Below are 20,607 nucleotides of genomic sequence, written 5' to 3'. Positions count from 1 at the left end.
CGGACATAAGAAGGAAGTACCTGAGTCGGAGAAAAGAAGGGGATAACGGCTCCGCATATCGGACTCGGACTCCCAAGTCGATGCCTCAATAGGCTGACCACTCCACTGAACATGAACAGAAGGGAAACTCTTCGTTCTCAACTGATGAACCTGCCGGTCCAATATAGCTATCGGCTCCTCCTCATAGGACAAGTCCTTGTCCAACTGGACAGTGCTGAAATCTAACACGTGGGATGGATCGCCGTGATACTTTTGAAGCATGGATACATGAAAAACTGGATGCACGACTGATAAGCTCGGCGGCAATGCAAGTCTGTAAGCCACCTCTCTCACTAGATCAAGAATCTCAAACGGGACAATGAACCTAGGGCTAAGCTTGCCCCTCTTTCCAAATCTCATCACGCCCTTCATAGGCGACACCCGAAGCAACACCCACTCACCGACCATGAATGCCAAATCACGAACCTTACGGTCAACATAACTCTTTTGCCTGGACTGAGCTGTACGAAACCTATCCTAAATGATCCTGACCTTGTCTAAGGCATCCTGTACTAGATCTGTACCTAACAACCGAGCCTCTCCCGACTCAAACCATCCAACCGGTGACTGATGCCACCTACCATATAAAGCCTTATAAGGAGACATCTGGATGCATGACTGGTAGCTGTTGTTGTAGGCAAACTCTACTAAAGGCAAAAACTGATCCCACGAGCCTCCAAAGTCAATGACACAAGCTCAGAGCATATCCGCCAAAATCTGAATAGTACGCTCGGACTTTCCATCCGTCTGAGGATGAAATGTTGTGCTCAACTCGACCCGTGTGCCCAACTCACACTGGATTTCTCTCCAAAAATGTGAGGTAAACTGCGTACCTCGGTCCGAAATGATAGACACTGGCACACGATGAAGACGAACAATCTCCCGAATATAGATCTCAGTTAACCTTTCGAAAGAATAGGAGACTGCCACCAAAATGAAATGTGCTAACTTGGTCAGCCTATCAACAATAACCCACACTGCATCGAACTTCCTCTGAGTCTGTGGGAGTCCAACAACGAAGTCCATAGTGATGCGCTCCCACTTCCACTCAGGAATCTCAATCTTCTGGAATAAACCATCAGGTCTCTGATGCTCGTACTTTACCTGCTGACAATTCAAATACCGAGCCACATATGCAACAATATCCTTCTTCATCCTCCTCCACCAATAATACTACCACAAATCCTGATACATCTTAGCAGCGCCCGGATGAATAGAGTACGGGAACTATGGGCCTCCTCTAAAATCAACTCCTAGAGCCCATCCACATTAGGCACACAAACTCGACCCTACAGCCTCAAAACTCCATCATCTTCTAATGTAACCTGCTTGGCACCACCATGTTGCACCGTGTCCCTAAGGACACACAAATGAGGATCATCATACTGCCGATCTCGGATACGCTCCAATAAAGAAGAACGAGAGACTGTGCAAGCTAGCACACGGCTGAGCTCTGAAACATCCAACCTCACGAACAAATTGGCCAAAGCCTGAACATCCAAAGCAAGCGGTCTCTCACCGACCGGAATATAAACAAGACTGCCCATACTGGTTGACTTCCTACTCAAAGCATTGGCCACCACATTGGCCTTTCCCGGATGATATAAGATGGTGATATCATAGTTTTTCATCAGCTCCAACCACCTTCTCTACCTCAAATTTAGCTCCTTCTGCTTGAACAAGTACTGTAGACTCTTGTGATCCGTGAACACCTCACATGACACGCCATATAGATAATGCCTCCAAATCTTCAACGCGTGAACAATGGTTGCTAACTCCAAATCATGAACTGGATAGTTTTTCTCATGAATCTTCAACTGCCGTGAAGCATAAGCAATGACCTTGCCATCCTGCATCAACACCGCACTAAGTCTAATACGAGATGCGTCACAATAAATTGTATATGGCCCTGAACCTATGGGCAAAACCAACACTGACTTCGTAGTCAAAGTTGTCTTGAGATTCTGAAAGCTGGCCTCACACTCGTCCGACCATCTGAACTGAGCACCCTTCTGGGTCAACCTGGTCATCAGGGCTGCAATAGATGAAAACCCCTCCATAAATCTACAATAATAGCCTGCAAAACCCAAGAAACTCCGAAATCTATATAGCTGATGCGGGTCTAGGCTAGTCCTTGACTGCTTCAATCTTCTTTGGATTTACCTAGATACCCTCTACTGAAACAACATGACCCAAGAAAGCAATTGACCCCAACCAAAACTCGCACTTCGAAAACTTAGCATACAACTGACTATCTTTCAAAATCTAAAGAACCACTCTCAGATGTTGCTCATGCTCCTCATGGCTGCGGAAATAAATCAAAATATCATCAATAAAGACTATTACGAACGAATCCAAGTAAGGCCTGAACACTCGGTTCATCAAATCCATAAAAGCTTCTAGGGCATTTGTCAACCCAAACGACATCACCAAGAACTCATAATGCCCGTATCGAGTGCGGAAAGCTGTCTTAGGGACATCGGATGCCCTAATCCTCAACTGATGGTAGCCAGATCTCAAGTCCATCTTCGAAAATACCTTGGCACCCTGAAGCTGATCAAACAAATCATCAATCCTCGGCAATAGATACTTATTCTTGATTGTAACCTTGTTCAACTGTAGGTAATATATACACATCCTCATCGGTCCGTCCTTCTTTTTGACAAACAAAACCGGCGCACCCCAAGGCGAGACACTAGGCCTAATGAAGCCCTTATCAAGCAAGTCTTGCAACTGCTCCTTCAACTCTTTCAACTTAGGCAGGTCCATACGATGCGGCGGGATAGAAATGGGCTGGGTGCCCGGGGCCAAATCAATGCAAAAGTTAATATCCTTGTTGGGTGGCATCCCCGTCAGGTCTGAAGGAAATACCTCAGGAAACTCATGACAAACAGACATAGAATCCATAGAAGGAACCTCAGCGCTAGAATCACGAACATATGCCAACTAGGCCAAACACCCCTTCTCGACCATACGCCGAGTCTTCATATATGAGATAACACTATGGGTAGAATGACCAGGAGTCCCTCTCCACTCTAAACGAGTCAACCCCGGCAAGGCTAAGGTCACAGTCTTGGCATGATAGTCCAAGATAGCGTGGTAGGGTAATAACCAGTCCATCCCCAATATGACATCAAAATCAACCATATCCAAAAGAAACAAATCTACACGAGTCTCAAGACCCCTAATCACAACTATACATGAACGATGGACATGATCTACCACAATAGAATCACCCACCGGTGTAGACACATATACAGGAGCACATAAAGAATCACTAGGCATGACCAAATGCGGTTTAAAATAAGATGACACATAGGAGTACGTAGATTCTGGATCAAATAGAACTGAAGAATCTCTACTACAAACTAGAACAATACCTGTGATAATTGCATCGGAAGCCTCAACCTCAGGCCTAGCTAGAAGAGCATAACATCGGGGTTGGGCCCCACCACTCTAAACTACATCTCTGGGATGGCCTGCTGCAGGCTGGCCTCCACCTCTAGCGGCCTGACCTCCACCTCTAGTACCTTTACCTCCACTTCTAGCACCTTTACCTCTACCTCTAGCTGGTTGAGCGGGCTGTGGAACACTCGGTGCCTGAACTATGGCACGGGAACCCTGATGCTGAGAGCTGCTCGATGCTCGAGGGCAAAATCTAGCAATATGCCCCATATCACCACAAGTATAACAAGCCCTCGGCTGCTGAGACTGCTGACCCTAACGACCTGAATGACCACCCCGAAAACTCTAGAGCGGTGGTGCACTGATAGGAGCTGGTGGTGCACTATAGGAATGCTGATCCGAATACTGCATATGAGAACCACGGCCACCTAAAGCACCATGAGAAACCTGAAGTGCTGACTGAAAAGGCCTAGGAGGATGGCCTCTACATACGAATCCCTACTCCAGACGAGGCGCCACTGAATCTTCATGAATGACGAGGCCTTTTGTCCGACACCTGACCACCCCCCTGTGATAGAACCATCTCAATCCTCCTGGCCACATTGGCCGCATCCTGAAAGGAAATCTCGCTCCCTGTCTCCTTAGCCATCTGAAGTCGAATAGGCTAAATGAGTCCCTTAATGAACCTCCTCACTGTCTCTCTCTCTCTTAGTGGGAAGTATAAGAAGAGCATGACAGGCCAAATCAATAAACCTGGTCTCGTACTGAGTAACAATCATAGAACCCTATTGGAGACGCTCAAACTGCCTCCAATAGATCTCTTTCTGAGTGACAGGAAGAAACTTCTCCAGAAATAGCTGAGAAAACTGATCCCAAGTCAAAGTTGGTGACCCAGCTGGTCTAGCCAAACAATAATCTCTCCACCAAGTCTTGGTGGATCCAGATAAGCGAAAAGCAGCAAAGTCGACCCCATTGGTCTCCAGTATCCCCATGTTCTTGAGAACCTCATGACAGCTATCTAAATAATCCTGGGGATCCTTAAAAGATGCACCGCTGAAAGTGGTAGTGAAGAGCTTGGTGAACCTGTCAAATATCCACAAGGCATTAGCAGACATAGCCGCTCCATCACCGGTCTGAGCTACCACACTCGGCTGAACTGCTCCAACTGGCTGAGCTATTGGAGTCTAAAAATGGGGAGCCATCTGCTCCGGAGTGCGGGTAGCAGGAGTCTGGGCTCCTCCTCCAGCCTGAGAGACGGCTGGTGCTACATAAAGCAAGCCTGCCAAGGTGACACTCTCCATAAGTCCCACTAGACGGACCAGAGCATACTGGAGTACTTGGGTAGCAATGAACCCCTCTAGGACCTGAGTTGGGCCCACCGAAACTGCCTGGGCCGGAACCTCATCATCAAACTCAACTTGAGGCTCCGCCACTGGTGCTGTTGCTCTAGGCTAAGCTCTGCCCCTACCTCGGCCTCGCCATCTGCCCCTCATGGGAGCTGCTGCTGGGGGCTCGAGCTGCTGATCAGTGGATGAGGAAGCGCGTGTTCTCGCCATCTGCGAAAGAACAGAGTAGAAATTCAATTAGCATCGAGAAACCAAACCGCACGACAGGAAAGACTAGATATGAAGTTTTTCCTAACTCTATAGCCTCTAGAGGAAAAATACAGACGTCTTTGTACCAATCCCTTAGACTCTACTAAGCTTGTCCGTGAATTGTGAGACCTAAGTTACTTAGGGCTCTGATACCAACTTGTCACGATCAAGATTTTTCACCCTCGGTAGTCAAGATGGTGCCTACTAGTGAAAGTTAGGCAAGCCAACCATTTGAATTATTTACCTTTTTCCCCTTTTAATCCTTTACAATTAATAACCAACATTAGATAAACAACAAAATTTAATAAGAGGAAGACTGAAATGTAATATTTTAATAAAGATGCCAATACCAATCCATACATAAACTACCCAGAACCGGTGTCACAATTTCACTGACGGTCTAAGAGTAATACAAATAAAATCCAAAGAAATAAATACAATATTGTCTCGAAAATACATAAATGAAATAGGATGAAAGGATAGAAGGAAACGCCAAGGCCTGCGGATGCCTACAGGACTACCTCGGATCTCCGAATGGACTGAAGGCAGCAACCCAAAGCTAAGGTCTGTAAGCTCTAGTATCAGGATCTGCACACAGTGCAGAGTATAGTATCAGCACAACCGACCCCATGTGCTGGTAAGTGCCTAGCCTAACCTCGGCGAAGTAGTGACGAGGCTAGGACTAGACTACCAAATAAACATGTGTAGTTAAATCATATACAACGGAAAATAAAAGAAAAACTTGACAATTAAAGATAGGAAGGGGGAATCATGCTGCGGGGGACAACAAATAGCAACAGAAACCAACAATTAAATGTAAAGAACATCGTAACTCAATTATCAATATAAATCAGGAAAAATCAAAGACAAGTGCACTGCATAACCCTTCGTGCTTTTACTCTCGTCCTCACCATAAAATCAATAAAATCGGCACGGCATCACCCTTCATACTTTTACCTCACATAATCATGGCACAGAATGATCCTTAGAGCATTAACACTCATATCATGGCACGGAATTGTGCATCGTGCGGCACGACATCACCATTCGTGATTTACACTCTCTCACAAATATCATACATGGCATCACCCTTCGTGCTTTACACTCTTCCTCACAAAATTCATACACGACATCACCCTTCGTGCTTTACACTCTTCCTCACAAAAATCATACAAAAATCATACATTCTTCCTCACCCAAACAACAACCACAAAGCAATAAGGGCAAGGGAATCAACGAATTCACAATAAAATCCCGACAAGGGAACAATAGCACAACAATCGTATCCCTGCAATAGAAACAAGATCAAGACAATAACATCCCGGCAAGGGAGATAACATTAAAACAACAACATCCCGGCAAGGGAGACAATATCATAATCCTCTTTTCTTTTTCACATTTACTTCATAACTCAATTCACAATTTGAGCCAATGCTCTACAAGGTTCAATTACCAATTATACTTCCTCAAATCATTTTACAACTTACGCCAACACTCTTCAATGTTCATATATCAATATTACTTCCACAAGCCTTGCTCAACAATATAAATCATCACATAAGACATGAACAATACAAACGGAGTCACATTAATCATAGTATAAGACTCACGGGCATGCTTGACACCAACATATAGATACTGTCACCATGCCTATACGTCTTATACAACAACAAACACATAGAAAATAGGACACAATTCCTAATCTCTCAAGCTAAGGTTAGACCAAACACTTACCTCGATGCCACAAACATAATTCAAGCCTCAACTATCGCTTTACCTCTTGATTCTACCACCAATTCGCTTGTATCTAGCCACAAGTTACTTAATTATATCAATAAATGCTAAATGAATCAATTCTAATGCATGAAAATCGGTTTTCTAAAATTTTCCCAAAAAGTCAAAAATCGACCCCGGGTCCATATGGTCAAAACCCGAGGTTCGAACCAAAACCCGATTACCCATTCACCCACGAACCCAAATATATAATTTGTTTTGAAATCGGACCTCAAATCGAGGTCCAAATTCCCAAAATTTTAAAAACCTAAGTTCTACCAAAACACCCAATTTTCCCCATGAAAGCCCTTGATTTTGAGTTGAAATCATGTGAAAAGATGTTAAAGATTAATGAAAACGAGTTAGAAATGACTTACAATCGATTTGGAAGAGTACTTGTCTTTGAAAGATTGCCCAAAGGTGTGTAGGTTTTGAAAAGGGTTGAAAAATGGTTGAAAATGCGTCTAAGTTATGATTTAGCAGGTTGCATATGTCGCAATTGCGACCAGGGTTCGCAATTGCGAAAACTTAGGGAACCTGCTATCTTTGCATTTGCGGTCATATGTTTGCAATTGTGAACTCGCATTTGCGACGGCTGGGGACATCTGGGGGTAATCGCATTTGCGAAGAATTTCTCGCAATTGCGAGGAAGGCTGGCCAGGGCATACTTTGCAATTGCGAAGTGACCCTCGCAATTCCCAAGCCTGATAGGCTCGCAATTGCGACACCTGACCTCGCAATTGCGAGATTAGGGCTTGCAACTCATACCAGCTGAAAACCTGCCACTTCCTAAGTTCAATTCCACTCAGTGGCCTATCCAAAACTCAACCAAGCCCTCGGGGCTCCAAACCAATCATGTACACTAACCTAAAAACATCATATGGACTTGCTCGTGCAATTAAATCATCAAAATAATATCAACAACTATGAATTAAACCCCAAATTCATGAAATCATTCAAGAACATCAAAATTTCCAATTTTCTCAACTTTAAGTCCGTTTTATACCAAACCAATACCAATCTTTACCAAATTTTACAGATCCAACCTAATTATTATTTCAAACTTGTACCGAGCTCCAGAACCAAAATACGGGCCCGATACGATCAATTTCAAACATATTTCATTTTCAAAAACTCATATATATTCCAAAAAATAATGTTTCTTTAAAAATTCATTTCTCGGGCTTGGGACCTGGGAATTCGACTCCGGGCATATGCCCAAGTCCCATATTTTCCTACGGACCCTCCGGGACCGTCAAATCATGAGTCTGGGTCCGTTTACCCAAAATGTTGATTGAAGTCAACTTAAATTTATTTTAAAAACAAAAATTACCATTTTTCACAGATTTTCACATAATGGCTTTCCGAAACCCATACTGTGCACGCAAATCTAGGTAAGGCAAAAAGAAGGTTTTAAGGCCTCGGAATACAGAATGTATTTCTAAAACAAGTGATGACCTTTTGGGTCATCATAGACAGCTGCAATAATATCACCTCCTTCAGCTAAGCTAGCCTTAGGAGTATTAGTTTTTCCTTTGTCATTTCTTGCTCTGTACTTGCAGTGTAAGGCATGATGGCCTGGTTTTTCACAAACAAAAAAAGAGCCCTTTTTTCTTTTAAGCTTAGGATTTTTAGGCTTGCAACCTTGAGACTTATTCTCGTACCTTTTGCGGTTCTTGTTGCTGCTTTGCACTAAGTTTGCTTTAAGAGCTGTCATCCTAGCTTTGGCAGATTCTTTTCTGTTGGAATCTTCAATTAGGGTGTGGGTCACAATTTTCTCAATGGTAAAATTTTTCTGTTTGTGCTTTAAGTTATTTTTGTAGTCACTCCATAAGTCAGGCAGCTTCTCAATTAGCACTCTAGCAACAAACTTCTCTGGTAAAGACATCCCCTCGACCTTCAAGTCTTCTAACAATTTTTGAAATTCATTGATTTGTATGCTCATCCCTTTATCATCTCTCATCTGCCACTGATAAAAAATTTCTACTACAAATTTTTGTTTTGTAGCATCTTTAGCAGTGAATTTTTTAATTAAAGCTTCCCATATAGCTTTTGCTTCTTTATAATTGCAATACACGTCAAACAATTCGTTAGAAATAGTTTGCAATATTGTATGACAACATACCTTGTTGACATATTGCCATGATTCCACTATTTTATTATCAGCGTCTGCACTAGATTGTGGATGCAGCAGTGTATGTGCAACACCATGGACATCAAGCAGTGAGAAAATACGTTCTTGCCAACGTTTGAAATTTTCATTGGCAAAAATTTCAATATTTGACACTTCTGTAACTGTCCTGGCATATAGCAGTGCAACTGGGCCTGGAGTAGCGGATGTAACGCCAATATTGGCGATATCAGTAGTATTTTCAGCATCAGTGTTATTTGCCATAGTTTCTTAGATTGTAGAGAAATGACACCAAAAAGTAACGATAATAATAATATTGCAATAATATTATTTGTGAGCGAAAATACACCAACTAGCTTGAGTCGTGCTGGGAACTGTCCTAATAAACTATTTCAGCAGTGTGAAATATTTCTCCAGGATTAAACAATCTTACCTCTATTTTATTTAGAGGATACAGGAATCAGCAAAATTAAATATTATACAAATCCAGTTAGTAGGAAAAAAGGAAGAACAACTAATGTGTAATGTTAATTAAATATTATAGAAAAAAAATTAGAAGGAATAAGAGAGAGACGTATAAGAAGGATTTATGATGATGGGAATGAATGGCTAATGAAGGCTATTTATAGCCATAAGTGCATGTTTCTATCCTTGTGAATGATTGCAACGTGGCTATCTTCATTTGCTACTTCTCTAAAAGAATGTGCCATTTATCAAAAGGTTTAAAGGTTGGCTATCACTCTAATAGTAAGACCACTTGTCTTTTACCTTTTCATGCAAAGACATTTGTCAAATTCTAATTATATAAAAAAATTTAAAATATTAATACAATTTGGCTGACATAGTTGAGGCTAATCCCCGCCCTTGTCAAACCTCATCTCTTCTTTTACCACTCCGATCCTCCTTCCTTTGATTTTGTTTTGTTTTCTGCGTATTCAAGAAGGTGATTGGTTGGTGTTTTTTATTTATTTATGAATTTAACTTCTTTACAGAGTAAAATTTTCTTACATTATGGATCACCAAAAGATTAACAGTCAATTACAAGTAATCTTCTGTAATAAGTAACATATTAATAACCAGAAAAATATGATAGGTTACGCACTATAATACGCTAAAATGCTAATGCACAAAAAAAATTAAATTAAATCCTTATTTAATTTAATTTGTTCTTGCCCTGTTTTTTTTTTTTTGGGGGGGGGGGGGGGGGGAAGGGGGTGGTTAAAAGAGATGATTACTAGATCCGTTTGAACCCCCTTCATGCACTTCGTGCATTATATAGAATTCTTGTGTTAATGCATCCTGCTCCTCCTCCTGCTCAAAATGTGTGGAGTTGTATACTTCTGCTCCTTCACTGCTCTAATTACCTAATTAAAACTAGTCAAATCATATTTCATTTTCAGAAAGCAATTTTGATCTATATGTCGGCCCAGAAGAAAAAAATCTAAAAGTAAAAATGTCACGACCCAAAATCCAATCCATCGTGATAGCGCCTATCGTGGAACTAGGTCAGCCTCAATTTAATAATCCAACACCGCAAAAGTATTTTTAAACAATAAACACTGAAGCAACAATTCATTAAAGAACATTTCTGAAAACAAAATAAAATCCAAATTATGATACAACTGCCCAAAATCGGGGTGTCACTGAGTTTATGATCGTCTAGAGGAGAACATGGTCTAGTACAATGTTTAAAGAAACAAACTAAAATACATTTGGAGATAAAGAAGGAGAGTCAAGGCCTGCAAACGCCGTGCAGATACCTCGATAGTCTCCTAAAGCCTGAAGCCTCGATCAACGACTGTCACTGGGACCAAAAGTGCCTGAATCTGCACACAAGGTGCAGGGGGTAATGTGAGTACACCAACTCAGTAAGTAACGAGTCCAAACTATGGATTAAAAGGTAGTGACGCACTCAACCTCAACAGAAATAATAGAAATATAAGTGTAGAAACACAACCATGCTTTTAATTTAATAGACAGCTAAAACAGTAAGATAGAGCAGATACGAACAAGGTAAAGAATAAAGCATTGTTACATCTACATGCCAATGCACATGTTGTATGTGATGATCCATGCTGGATACCTCATGTGCTCACACTCTCAAATACTCATCCATTCAGTACTGTATATAGCTCATACGGTCCAGGGAACATCCATCCCAGATTATATACATCTCTGACAGCAGTCAATTAGTACTGAGGAAGGCCAATCTCGCCCTATGGAGAAGATCCATCTCCAGGTAATAATAATATCCTCACAACTACTTAGTACTGTATATGGCTCACACGGCCCAGGGAGGATCCATCCCGAAATATATACATCACTGACCATCGGTCTCCAGTACCGAGGACATAGGCCAATCCAGCCCATGGAGGAGATCCATCTCCAATAATAATATCAACTGCACTCACTGAGGGTATGTACAGACTTCGGAGTGGCTCATTCAGCCCAAGCGCTATCACAAATCAATATAACCGTTGTGGCGTGCAACTCGATCCTATATTGTCACTCATAATCCGGCTATCAGCCTCACTTAGTCATCACTCTCCAATCTCACCCACGGGCTCATAATGCCATGAAAAACTAGCCCGGAACAATAATATGATGTGTCAATTAATAACAACTGAGACTGAAACATGATATGAAATGCATGAATATGACTAAGTACAGAATATCAATGAATAGTGAGACGACAGCAAAAAATGACCACTAGGAGTCCCAACAGTATCATCGTAAAGCCCTAACATTATATCTAACATGTTTTACAGCTCATTTACTTTATCACATAATGGAAACACGGATATTAACAAGAAAGAGTCACTAAACGGTGCCATGAAATGAACCAGGTCCCGATTCTCACGGTACACGCCCGCATGCCCGTTACTTGGCATGTGCATCACCTCAATACTAACTGATGATAGGCTATAATTACGTATTTTAGTCACTTATTACATTCTAATTTACTGCGCTTTAATTGAGTTTGAGCTTTAATCGCTAGTGTTTTGCACTAATTGTGTGTTTTATGCCTTGTAGGAGTTATTTCGAGCTATGTAGATGTTATGGAATGAATTCAAGTGATTTGAAGCTTTAATGTCTGAGTAAAATCCCAAGGAATTAAGCCAGGATCGTGTTTGGAGATCAACGGATGATAATTAAGAATAAACGAAGAATCGAGTAGGCATATTACGCACTGTCTAGTAAAATATACATAACTTTTTGCTCAGAACTGCATTTGAGCCCCACAATATATAGTTAGAAAGATAACGATATGGGCTACAACTTTCATGTTTAACGTTTTTCTAAATTCCTAACAGAACATGGTGAAAAGTGAACGTCAAGTTCATGGCCACGCTCAGGCCGCGCTCGTCAGGCAGAATCAAAGTGGATATGCGCGGTCCAACCGCGGTCGCTCACGTCCTCTCTGGGAAAAGTGTATTTTTTCACGTAGGAGAAGGTATAATTATTTGGGCCCAACCCTACTTGGTATATATACATGAAAAAATGGTATTTTGAGGACTTTTGACATAATTTAGACCTAAGGAGACTAAAGAGACCGGGGATAGAAAACATAGCGAGAAGGATAGACTTTTAACACACTTTAGACCTAGGGAGAGCACGGAGCTGCCGTAGAGATCGAGATTCGACCTAAGGAGGCAAGAACACACTAGGAGCAAGGCAAAGAATTCTTCTACGAGTTTTTCACTTCCTTCTTCCTATTTCCATTATTGGTTATGAATTCTAGTATTGTAGTTATTCATATTATTATGAATAGCTAATTTGTTATCCAAGGTTTTGATGGAACCTATTGGAAGATGATTTTTCTATTACGTTAATATAGTTTTGTCGTAGTATTTTCTCTATTTGTTCAACTACGTTATTATTGTGGTTGGTTGAAAAGCTCCCAATCAACTGTGCCTATTTAGTGTATATTACTCGGGACAGAGTTCATATTTAGGTAGTTATTGAACAACATCACTCCTAACGCATATGAGGGATCAGTACGAAGGGTTTTAAAGGTGGGATTAGGGATAACGAAACCTTGGGTGTGATCAGAGTGAGCCGTACTTAATGCTAGCTAGCGTAATTCGGGAGAATATATCTAGTAAATTGTGTTAATTACTAGGGAGAGATTTACGACAGTTAGAGCACTCATGATCAGTAGAGAATACTTAGGCAAATTTATATAAAATGTAGCGGAAAAAATTCCGACAATTGGGGAAATCATCACTCTAGACCTCCTTAATCTTTTCTCCAACCCGTAGTATCTTTAGTTGTTAATTTAATATTTTAATTTATTAGTTAATTAGTTAAACACATGAATTTTAATATCTATAAGTTAGAAATTGTTCAAGCTTGTCTTCTTGGTGATAGTGAACAATTGTATCTAAACCTTAGTTCTCTGTGGGATTCAACTCCGGACTTGTAAACCGGATTATATTTGCAACGACTTCTTAGTCCTTTTTATAAGGCATTGTTGGGCGTGATCAAATTTTGGTGCCGTTGCTGGGGAACTAACGGTGTAGCTGTAAGTGTACATATTACTAGGTTTCAAGTTTGAACTTTTATTTTTATTTTTTGTATTTGATTTTTATTTTGGTTTTTTGTTTTACTTGTTAATTTGAGAAACATGGCATCTTGGAATTATGAGAGTTTTGATGTTGGTAATTCTACTTTTAATCCTCCTTATGCATATTGTGAAGGAAACCACCCAGGGCAAAATTATCAAAATATTTCCGAGAGCGAGTTTTGTGCACCAACTCAATCATATGTGTGGAATGTGTGTGATATATGTGGTGATCAAAATAGTCACTTTCATGGTTGTGCTTATATTTCTTATCTTCCCCCAATCCTTTACTTTGATGGTTCTTCTTTTTCTAGTGAAGTTAATAGGAAAAAAAACCCAGGGAAGCTGACCTAAAGAAGATCGAAGATATGTTAAAGTGTCTTTTGGAATAACATAGTAAATTAAAACTACAGATAGAAAGGCAAGAGGAAATTATTCTCAACTTGAAAGTCACGTGAGTCAACTGGTTTAAAATTTTAATGCTCAATAAGCCAATATTGTTAATAGTATCCAAAAAGAGCATAAATTAGATACAGAAATTGAGGTGCTAGTGGAGAAGACCATAGTAGAATACCAACAATCAATTGAACTAGATTTTGAGGATGCCGATGTTGTAGAAGAGATACTAGAGTCAACTAAGGATATTGAGGATACATATTTAGTTGACTCTATTGTCATTAGTGTTGAGAATGTAGACAGTCCCAATGTTCATGTAGTTGAGCGCATTGGTCCACACTCCAAGCATTTTTTCACATTGTGTTTGGATATGGAAATAGAGTCGTCCAAGCCATTTGAGGAGTCAAGAAGTAAGGAACAAGATGCCTACATTCTAGAATTCTTCTTGCTAGAAAGTCATGAATACACATCTCATCTAAAGGCCAAGAAGTGCAGAATACTATATTGTTTTATTGGGCCAGTTAGATTCGTTCTACCACCCCAGAAGCATGATCGCAGAGCAAAATCAAAACTTGGGGTCCAATTTATAAGTTCGAAGTGGAGGCAAAAAATGATTCGCATCATGACGCGACGTTAAATCAAGCGCTTGTTGGGAGGCAACCCAACTTTATTGCTTTGTTTTATTTTATTTTTATTTTTTTATTGTATTATTTTTGTTGTGTCGATTTTTGAGTTTTTAGGATCATGGAAAACAAGGTTATTGGAAAGAGGCACCAGCAAACCATATGGTTGGAACTAAGTGTGAGGTACTCGCACGAAGGACCAAGCCTAGGAGAAGTCTGAGTACCCCATGAGCTGCTAGTACTTCGGCCTTTGGCCTACCAGAGAGTTTTCTTACCCTCTTATTAGTTATGGTGTGCATTAGGGACAATGCACATATTTAAGTGTGGGTGAGGAGATTGTCTGGGTGACTTTCTATGTTATTTTAGCTGTGTTAGGTTAATTGAATAATTTTTTTAAAAACAAATTACAAAAAAATTGGACTTTTCCGACGATAGATCGATTAGACAGTTTTCTTGAGGGATTTAAGTCTAAAAAAATGATAAAAAGATTTTCTTTATAGGTAGTGTAGCAACCTCCTTTGGTTTTTCTTTGTGTCACGGTTCTTTCCAAGAGTTTTGTTTGAACCGGGTGTAGTTAGTTTTTTTTGGGAGTAAGAGCCATTGTATTGTGTTTTGAATTGAAGCAATATCTCTTGACTTTGTTATGCCTTGAGAATAGTGAGTACTTTGGCTGAGAGGCTTAGGCTCAGTTTTTGACTCTTGAAGAAGTGACTTAAATTGTATGTTCTTAAATTTACTTAACTGCTTTGACTAGAGTGTCTTGATGAATCCAATCCTAAGTGAGTTATGTGTCATGTGTGTGTGAGGTTTTGTTGTATTCTGTGCATTGCATTTGATGTCTAGAACTTGCCCCGTGTGTTTGCAAAGCGAAATAGTTGTTTTGTTCAGTCTTGGAAGTGATATAGACATTTTTTTTGTTGAGCCATATATATATTTTACCTGCCTAACTATTATGTATCGCAGTTAACCCCTTTGAGCCTGTAATCCTGTTTCTCTGGCAACCACATTACAAGCCTTACCCATTTTTTTGAATTAACCATCTATTTAAACCGTTTCTTCTCCCATGAGCACTTGAATTATTATGAATTTTATAAAAGTTAAAGTGTGGGGTGGTTGGTTTGGCTTTTGAGTGGAACTAATGAAATAAGGAGAAAAGTGCACTGTTTTAAACACGTAAGAGCCACTTGAATTGAAAAAGAAAGAAAGAAATAGTTGTATTGTTGCGAAAAATATTCCTTGATGTAATTGTACTTAAAGAAGTATGGAGTTAATATATATTGATGCGAATGTCGAGTTATGGTTTGACATAAGTGCGAGTTTTAAATGTTAAAGTATATGTATTAAAGTGCTTAGGGAGGTGTAGTCACTCTTATATCTAAATGTATCCTACCCGTCCCGTAGCTTACATTACAACCAAATAAAGTCCTACATGATCCTAGACTGAATGAGCTCGATTAGTAGAGTAGTACACTACGGGCAATCTTATGATGCGTCTTTTAGATGAGAAACTTTGTAAGAGGGATTTATTGTTGATGGGTCGAATGTTGCATGTGCGTTGTGCCGCACACATCTTAAATTTGATTGTGCAAGAAGGACTAAAGGTGATAGAAGATGGTATTAGTAATGTGCGTAACAGTGTCTTATATTGGATAGCATCTTCAGGCAGAATTGAAAGGTTCGAAGAAGCTGCACGGTTGCTACATATTTCCTGTACTAAAAAGTTGGAGTATGATTGCCCTACTCGTTGGAACTCAACATATCTTATGTTGAGAACAGCCCTAGATTACAAAGAGGTGTTCACAAAGTTGAGTTTAAATGACACCAATTATCGTTGTTTTCCAACCGAAGGGCAATGGAGTGCAGCACATGAAGTTTGTGAAAAGTTGCAGCTGTTTCACCGTATCACTGAACAATTCTCAGGGAGTCAATATCCAACTTCAACTCAATACTTTTCAAAAGTTTGTGATATTAAGCTAGAATTGGAAGCTTGGGTGAAAAGTTTAAATCCTTTGATTAGCTCTATGGCATCATCAATGTTGTTGAAATTTAAAAAATATTGGGATGATATGCATATTTTGATGGGGGTAGCTACTATCTTTGATCCGAGATTTAAGATGAAGTTGGTTGAGTTCTATCTTGCACAAATTTATGGTGAAGAAACTTTACATAAAATTCAAGAAGTTCGAAACCATTGTTTTAATCTCTTTCAAGAGTATACGAGCAGAGTGGTTGCTTCACATGAGTCATTTCAAGCATCTAGTTCTAATGAAGTTGCTGGTGTTGTTGAGGGTGATCGACTGTCTAGTTTCGATAGATTTGTCGCTTCGAGTAGCGCGAATGTGGACCCAAGATCGGAGTTGGAGTCATATTTAGAAGAAGGTGTGCTATCTCGTACGCCATCATTTGACAGTTTAAGCTGGTGGAAGACAAACATATTAAAATTTCCTACTTTGCAAAAGATAGCTCGTGACCTCTTAGCCATTCCTATCTCTACCGTTGCTTCAGAATCGGCCTTTAGCACTAGTGGGAGATTGATTAGCCCGCATCGTAGTAGACTTCATCCTACTACTTTGGAGGCATTGATGTATGCTCGCACTTGGTTATGGAACGAGATAAATGGTAAGTAACTTTTTTACGATTTACTATGTTAATAATAGTATTCACTCTCTTATACTATTATACTTTTTTTTAGGTTCGTGTTCAAGCATTGATAGAGTTTCATGTCCGACGATACTTGATGAAGAAGAAGATCCAGATGTTTCAGTTGCTTGATAACTGAAGGAAGTTGGAGATGCATTATTTCTGATGAAGAAGAAGATCCCAATATTTCAATTTTTGCTTTGTTGTAACAGACTAATCAGAGTTCTCATTTAGTATTATTTCTGCTACGACTGGTTTGTGTATCTACTTTATTAAGATTTTCGTTTTCCATTTGCTAAGTTGGTGTCTGCATTTGTGTTTCTTTTAACTTGGTCACAAAAATAGTTTGTTGATCTAGTTATCTACTTTTTCATTAAACTTAAAAAATAGTGTGATTTTATCTTAGAATTCACTAAGCAGATATGTGGCTTATTTTTATCAATACTAATCCTTCTGAAAAGACTTGAACTGATGAACTCCATTGACCTTCTTGATAAAGATGTGTTATGTGTACATGGACTGAAAACTTCTACAGCATCTCTTCAAGCTGCTCGTTGTGCCAGAAATTCTTTTTTTTTGTCTGTTCCTCCTGGTTGCTGCATTATAAAGATTGACAAAATATTCAAAGAACAGCACAACTGAAATATGTATGGCGTTCAACAAAGACATATTTCCATGGTTCAGAAATCCACATAACTAGTCACCACATGACTAGTCATCACTGTCTATGTTACTTTATTTAAGTTTTTCTCAACTAAATATTTATAAAACATACATTAAAAATGACAAAAAAAAAAAAAGAATTACAGAAGTTGAGTGCAGGGAAGGGGAGCTATTCAATTATTCATGACATACGTTGGGAGCAATAGAAACTGGAATTTTACCTGGTTTATTGCAGAGTTCAAAGAAAATTACCTGATTTACTAGATCAGATTAAAAAATTTAAAAAAAAATATATGCGGGGCAGGGCGGGGCGGTTTTGCGCGGGGCGGGGCGGTTAAAAACAGAAAATTTTGTTTTATGGGGCGGGGCGGGGCGGGTTGGAGTCGTCGCGGGTGTGCGCGGGGTGCCCCGCAACCACACCGCACCGTTTGTCATAATGATACCACCCACACTGTATCTGACGCACGCAATTGATCATTGTACAAAGTCAGTGAACAGAGCTTAAATCTCATTACAGATATTCAGTCGATTGCCAAATATACCTTATAGCACAGTTTTAATGTTATCATAAACATCACCTGATTAAGTAAATCATCATACTACGGGATACCCCTAAAGTTGAATTCGAATCACATTTGGTCCTATTTAAGATTCTCCTCAAACAAAATGTCATTATCTAAAGTTTTTGGATCTATCTGTAAATTTGAAACTTTCTGTAATAAATTACTTTGTGAACAATGGCGTAGTTTAAAGAGTAAAGAACTTAGATTTAATAGGGGTGTATATATTTATCAAACCTACAAGCTGATTTTGTTTTCTTTTATGTTATAATCCACCATAACCAAATCATGGACACTCTTTACCAGATATACGGTTACATAGGTCGAGAAATAAGAAATTGGTCTAGTAGAATAGCAAAATTTACTAAAAGTAGTACTATAGTAAATCTCTATGGAGTTTAAGGGCCTGTTTGTCCATAAGAATATTTTGGAATGAGTTTGGAAATTTAAATATAGTAGTTTCACCATTTTTCATGTAAAATTGATTTTTCTTCGTAAAACTACAATATTTTTTCTAATAAAATAAATATATATATCCAAAAAAAAAATTAAATTTCAAATACTCATCTTAAACTTACCTCCAATTTCTTTTAAAAAATTTAATAGTATATACTCCCTCCCTCCGGTCCAAAATAAGTGATTTTTTAATTGTTTTCACACATATTAAGAAACTCACCTTTTAACATTAATTAGCAATGAAATTGATCATATTAACATCTACTATCTCTTTACATAAACAATCCTAACACATACTCCAATACTATTTACTTCAAGGTTAATGTAGGAAAAAAATAATTAATTTATTCTTGAAATCTGAAAAAATTAATTATTTTGGAACATAAAAAATAACTAAAAAATTATTTATTATGGACAAGAGGGAGTAATTTTTTTGTGTCCAAACTACTAATAAATAGAGACATGGAGAGAACGTGTCCTACTGCCAGCAGCTCAAATCGTACCACAAACACTCCTACACCTCCATATGGGACAGACATATATAATCAGCATCTGCTGACCCTACTGTCACGTCTCCCCCCTCCCCCTCGAAATTTCCCTCTATACCCTTCAACCCCATTTCTGTCTTTTCACCCCTTCCTAACCAGTATCCCCCCTATATAACCCAGCCTCCCCCGTTCCCGTTTTCTCTCCTCAACAGCAAAAATATCAGTCAGTTCTCCTGTCAATCTTAGGGAGAAAATTTATCTTCATCTCTCGTTTCTACTGTCAATCTTTCAGCTTAATTTATGTTTATTTAGACTAGTACTATAATTTATGGGGTTTCCAGTAGGCTACACGGACCTATTTCTTCCAAAATTGCTCGTCCACATTCTTACAATTTTGGGTTACATTAGAAAGTTCATTTGCTCCCTTTTAACAATTCTGGGTCTTGGGGATTTTCTAGAACCCGAAATGTCGTTTCCAGCGCGGCCCGAATCTTGTTCGGAGCTCCAGTACTCCTTATCGGCGGTTCTAATCAGGGAGATTTTGCCAGTGGTCAAGTTTTCCGAACTAGTGGACCCACCCGAGAGCTGTGCGGTTTGCTTGTACGAGTTTAATGGGGAGGATGAGATCCGACGGCTCACAAATTGCCGTCACATATTTCATAGGAGTTGTGTGGACCGTTGGATGGACCATGATCAAAAGACTTGTCCGCTTTGTCGAACACCTATTATACCGGACAAAATGCAGGAGGTTTTTAATGAGAGGCTTTGGTTGGCGTCTGGGATTTCTGATTTTTGCGGCGATTTTTCTCCCATTATTGCCGGTTTATAGTACTTCCATTTTTTTGTGATTTTTTTTTTGGAGGGGTAGGATAGAGGTTGAGGTAAATTGACAATGTGAAATGCGTATACAACAAGAGAAAAAAAAAGGAGAGAATTTGTATAGTATTCGATTTTAGGAATATGGATTGAAAGTTGATAATGCATATTCAAGAAATTAGAATATGCATACTGCAAATAGTCAATTGGTTGTGGTCAATTACAATCTATTTTTAGTTTTATGTGCAATTTTTCGAAAATTATTTATATTTACTTGTAAGAGATCTAAAAATATAGAAGACAATGACAATACAAATATATTTATGCATAATCATATGTTCTTTTAATATTAAAATTCATAGGATACTTTTACTGTATATATTATTACTCCTATCTCTTTCTACAGAGAAAACAAAAGAAAGTGACGATAATCTATTCATCGAGCTAAAGATGTATAC

General features: G+C 39.2%; 3 protein-coding genes across 3 annotated transcripts; 2 read left to right on the top strand and 1 right to left on the bottom strand.

Moving 5' to 3' along the window:
• Positions 1-8,253: 8,253 nt before the first annotated feature.
• Positions 8,254-9,207, bottom strand: LOC138879198 (uncharacterized). The gene has a single exon (XM_070158793.1). The coding sequence runs from the start codon at positions 9,205-9,207 to the stop codon at positions 8,254-8,256; it is 954 nt and encodes a 317-aa protein (XP_070014894.1).
• Positions 9,208-16,013: 6,806 nt separating this feature from the next.
• LOC104216584 (zinc finger BED domain-containing protein RICESLEEPER 2-like) lies at positions 16,014-17,471 on the top strand. The gene is made up of 2 exons (XM_009766666.2): positions 16,014-17,145; positions 17,219-17,471. Exons 1-2 carry the CDS (start codon positions 16,014-16,016, stop codon positions 17,296-17,298), a joined length of 1,212 nt encoding a protein of 403 aa, XP_009764968.2. The 3' UTR covers positions 17,299-17,471.
• A 2,058-nt stretch (positions 17,472-19,529) lies between these two features.
• On the top strand, positions 19,530-20,369 carry LOC104216585 (brassinosteroid-responsive RING protein 1-like). Its single transcript, XM_009766667.2, has one exon. The coding sequence runs from the start codon at positions 19,662-19,664 to the stop codon at positions 20,160-20,162; it is 501 nt and encodes a 166-aa protein (XP_009764969.1). The 5' UTR covers positions 19,530-19,661; the 3' UTR covers positions 20,163-20,369.
• Positions 20,370-20,607: the final 238 nt, after the last annotated feature.

Source organism: Nicotiana sylvestris, chromosome 10, assembly GCF_000393655.2.
Source record: "Nicotiana sylvestris chromosome 10, ASM39365v2, whole genome shotgun sequence".
Lineage (NCBI taxonomy): Eukaryota > Viridiplantae > Streptophyta > Magnoliopsida > Solanales > Solanaceae > Nicotiana > Nicotiana sylvestris.
The sequence above is the reverse complement of the archived record's forward strand: the minus strand, read 5'-3'. Positions and strand labels throughout refer to the sequence as shown.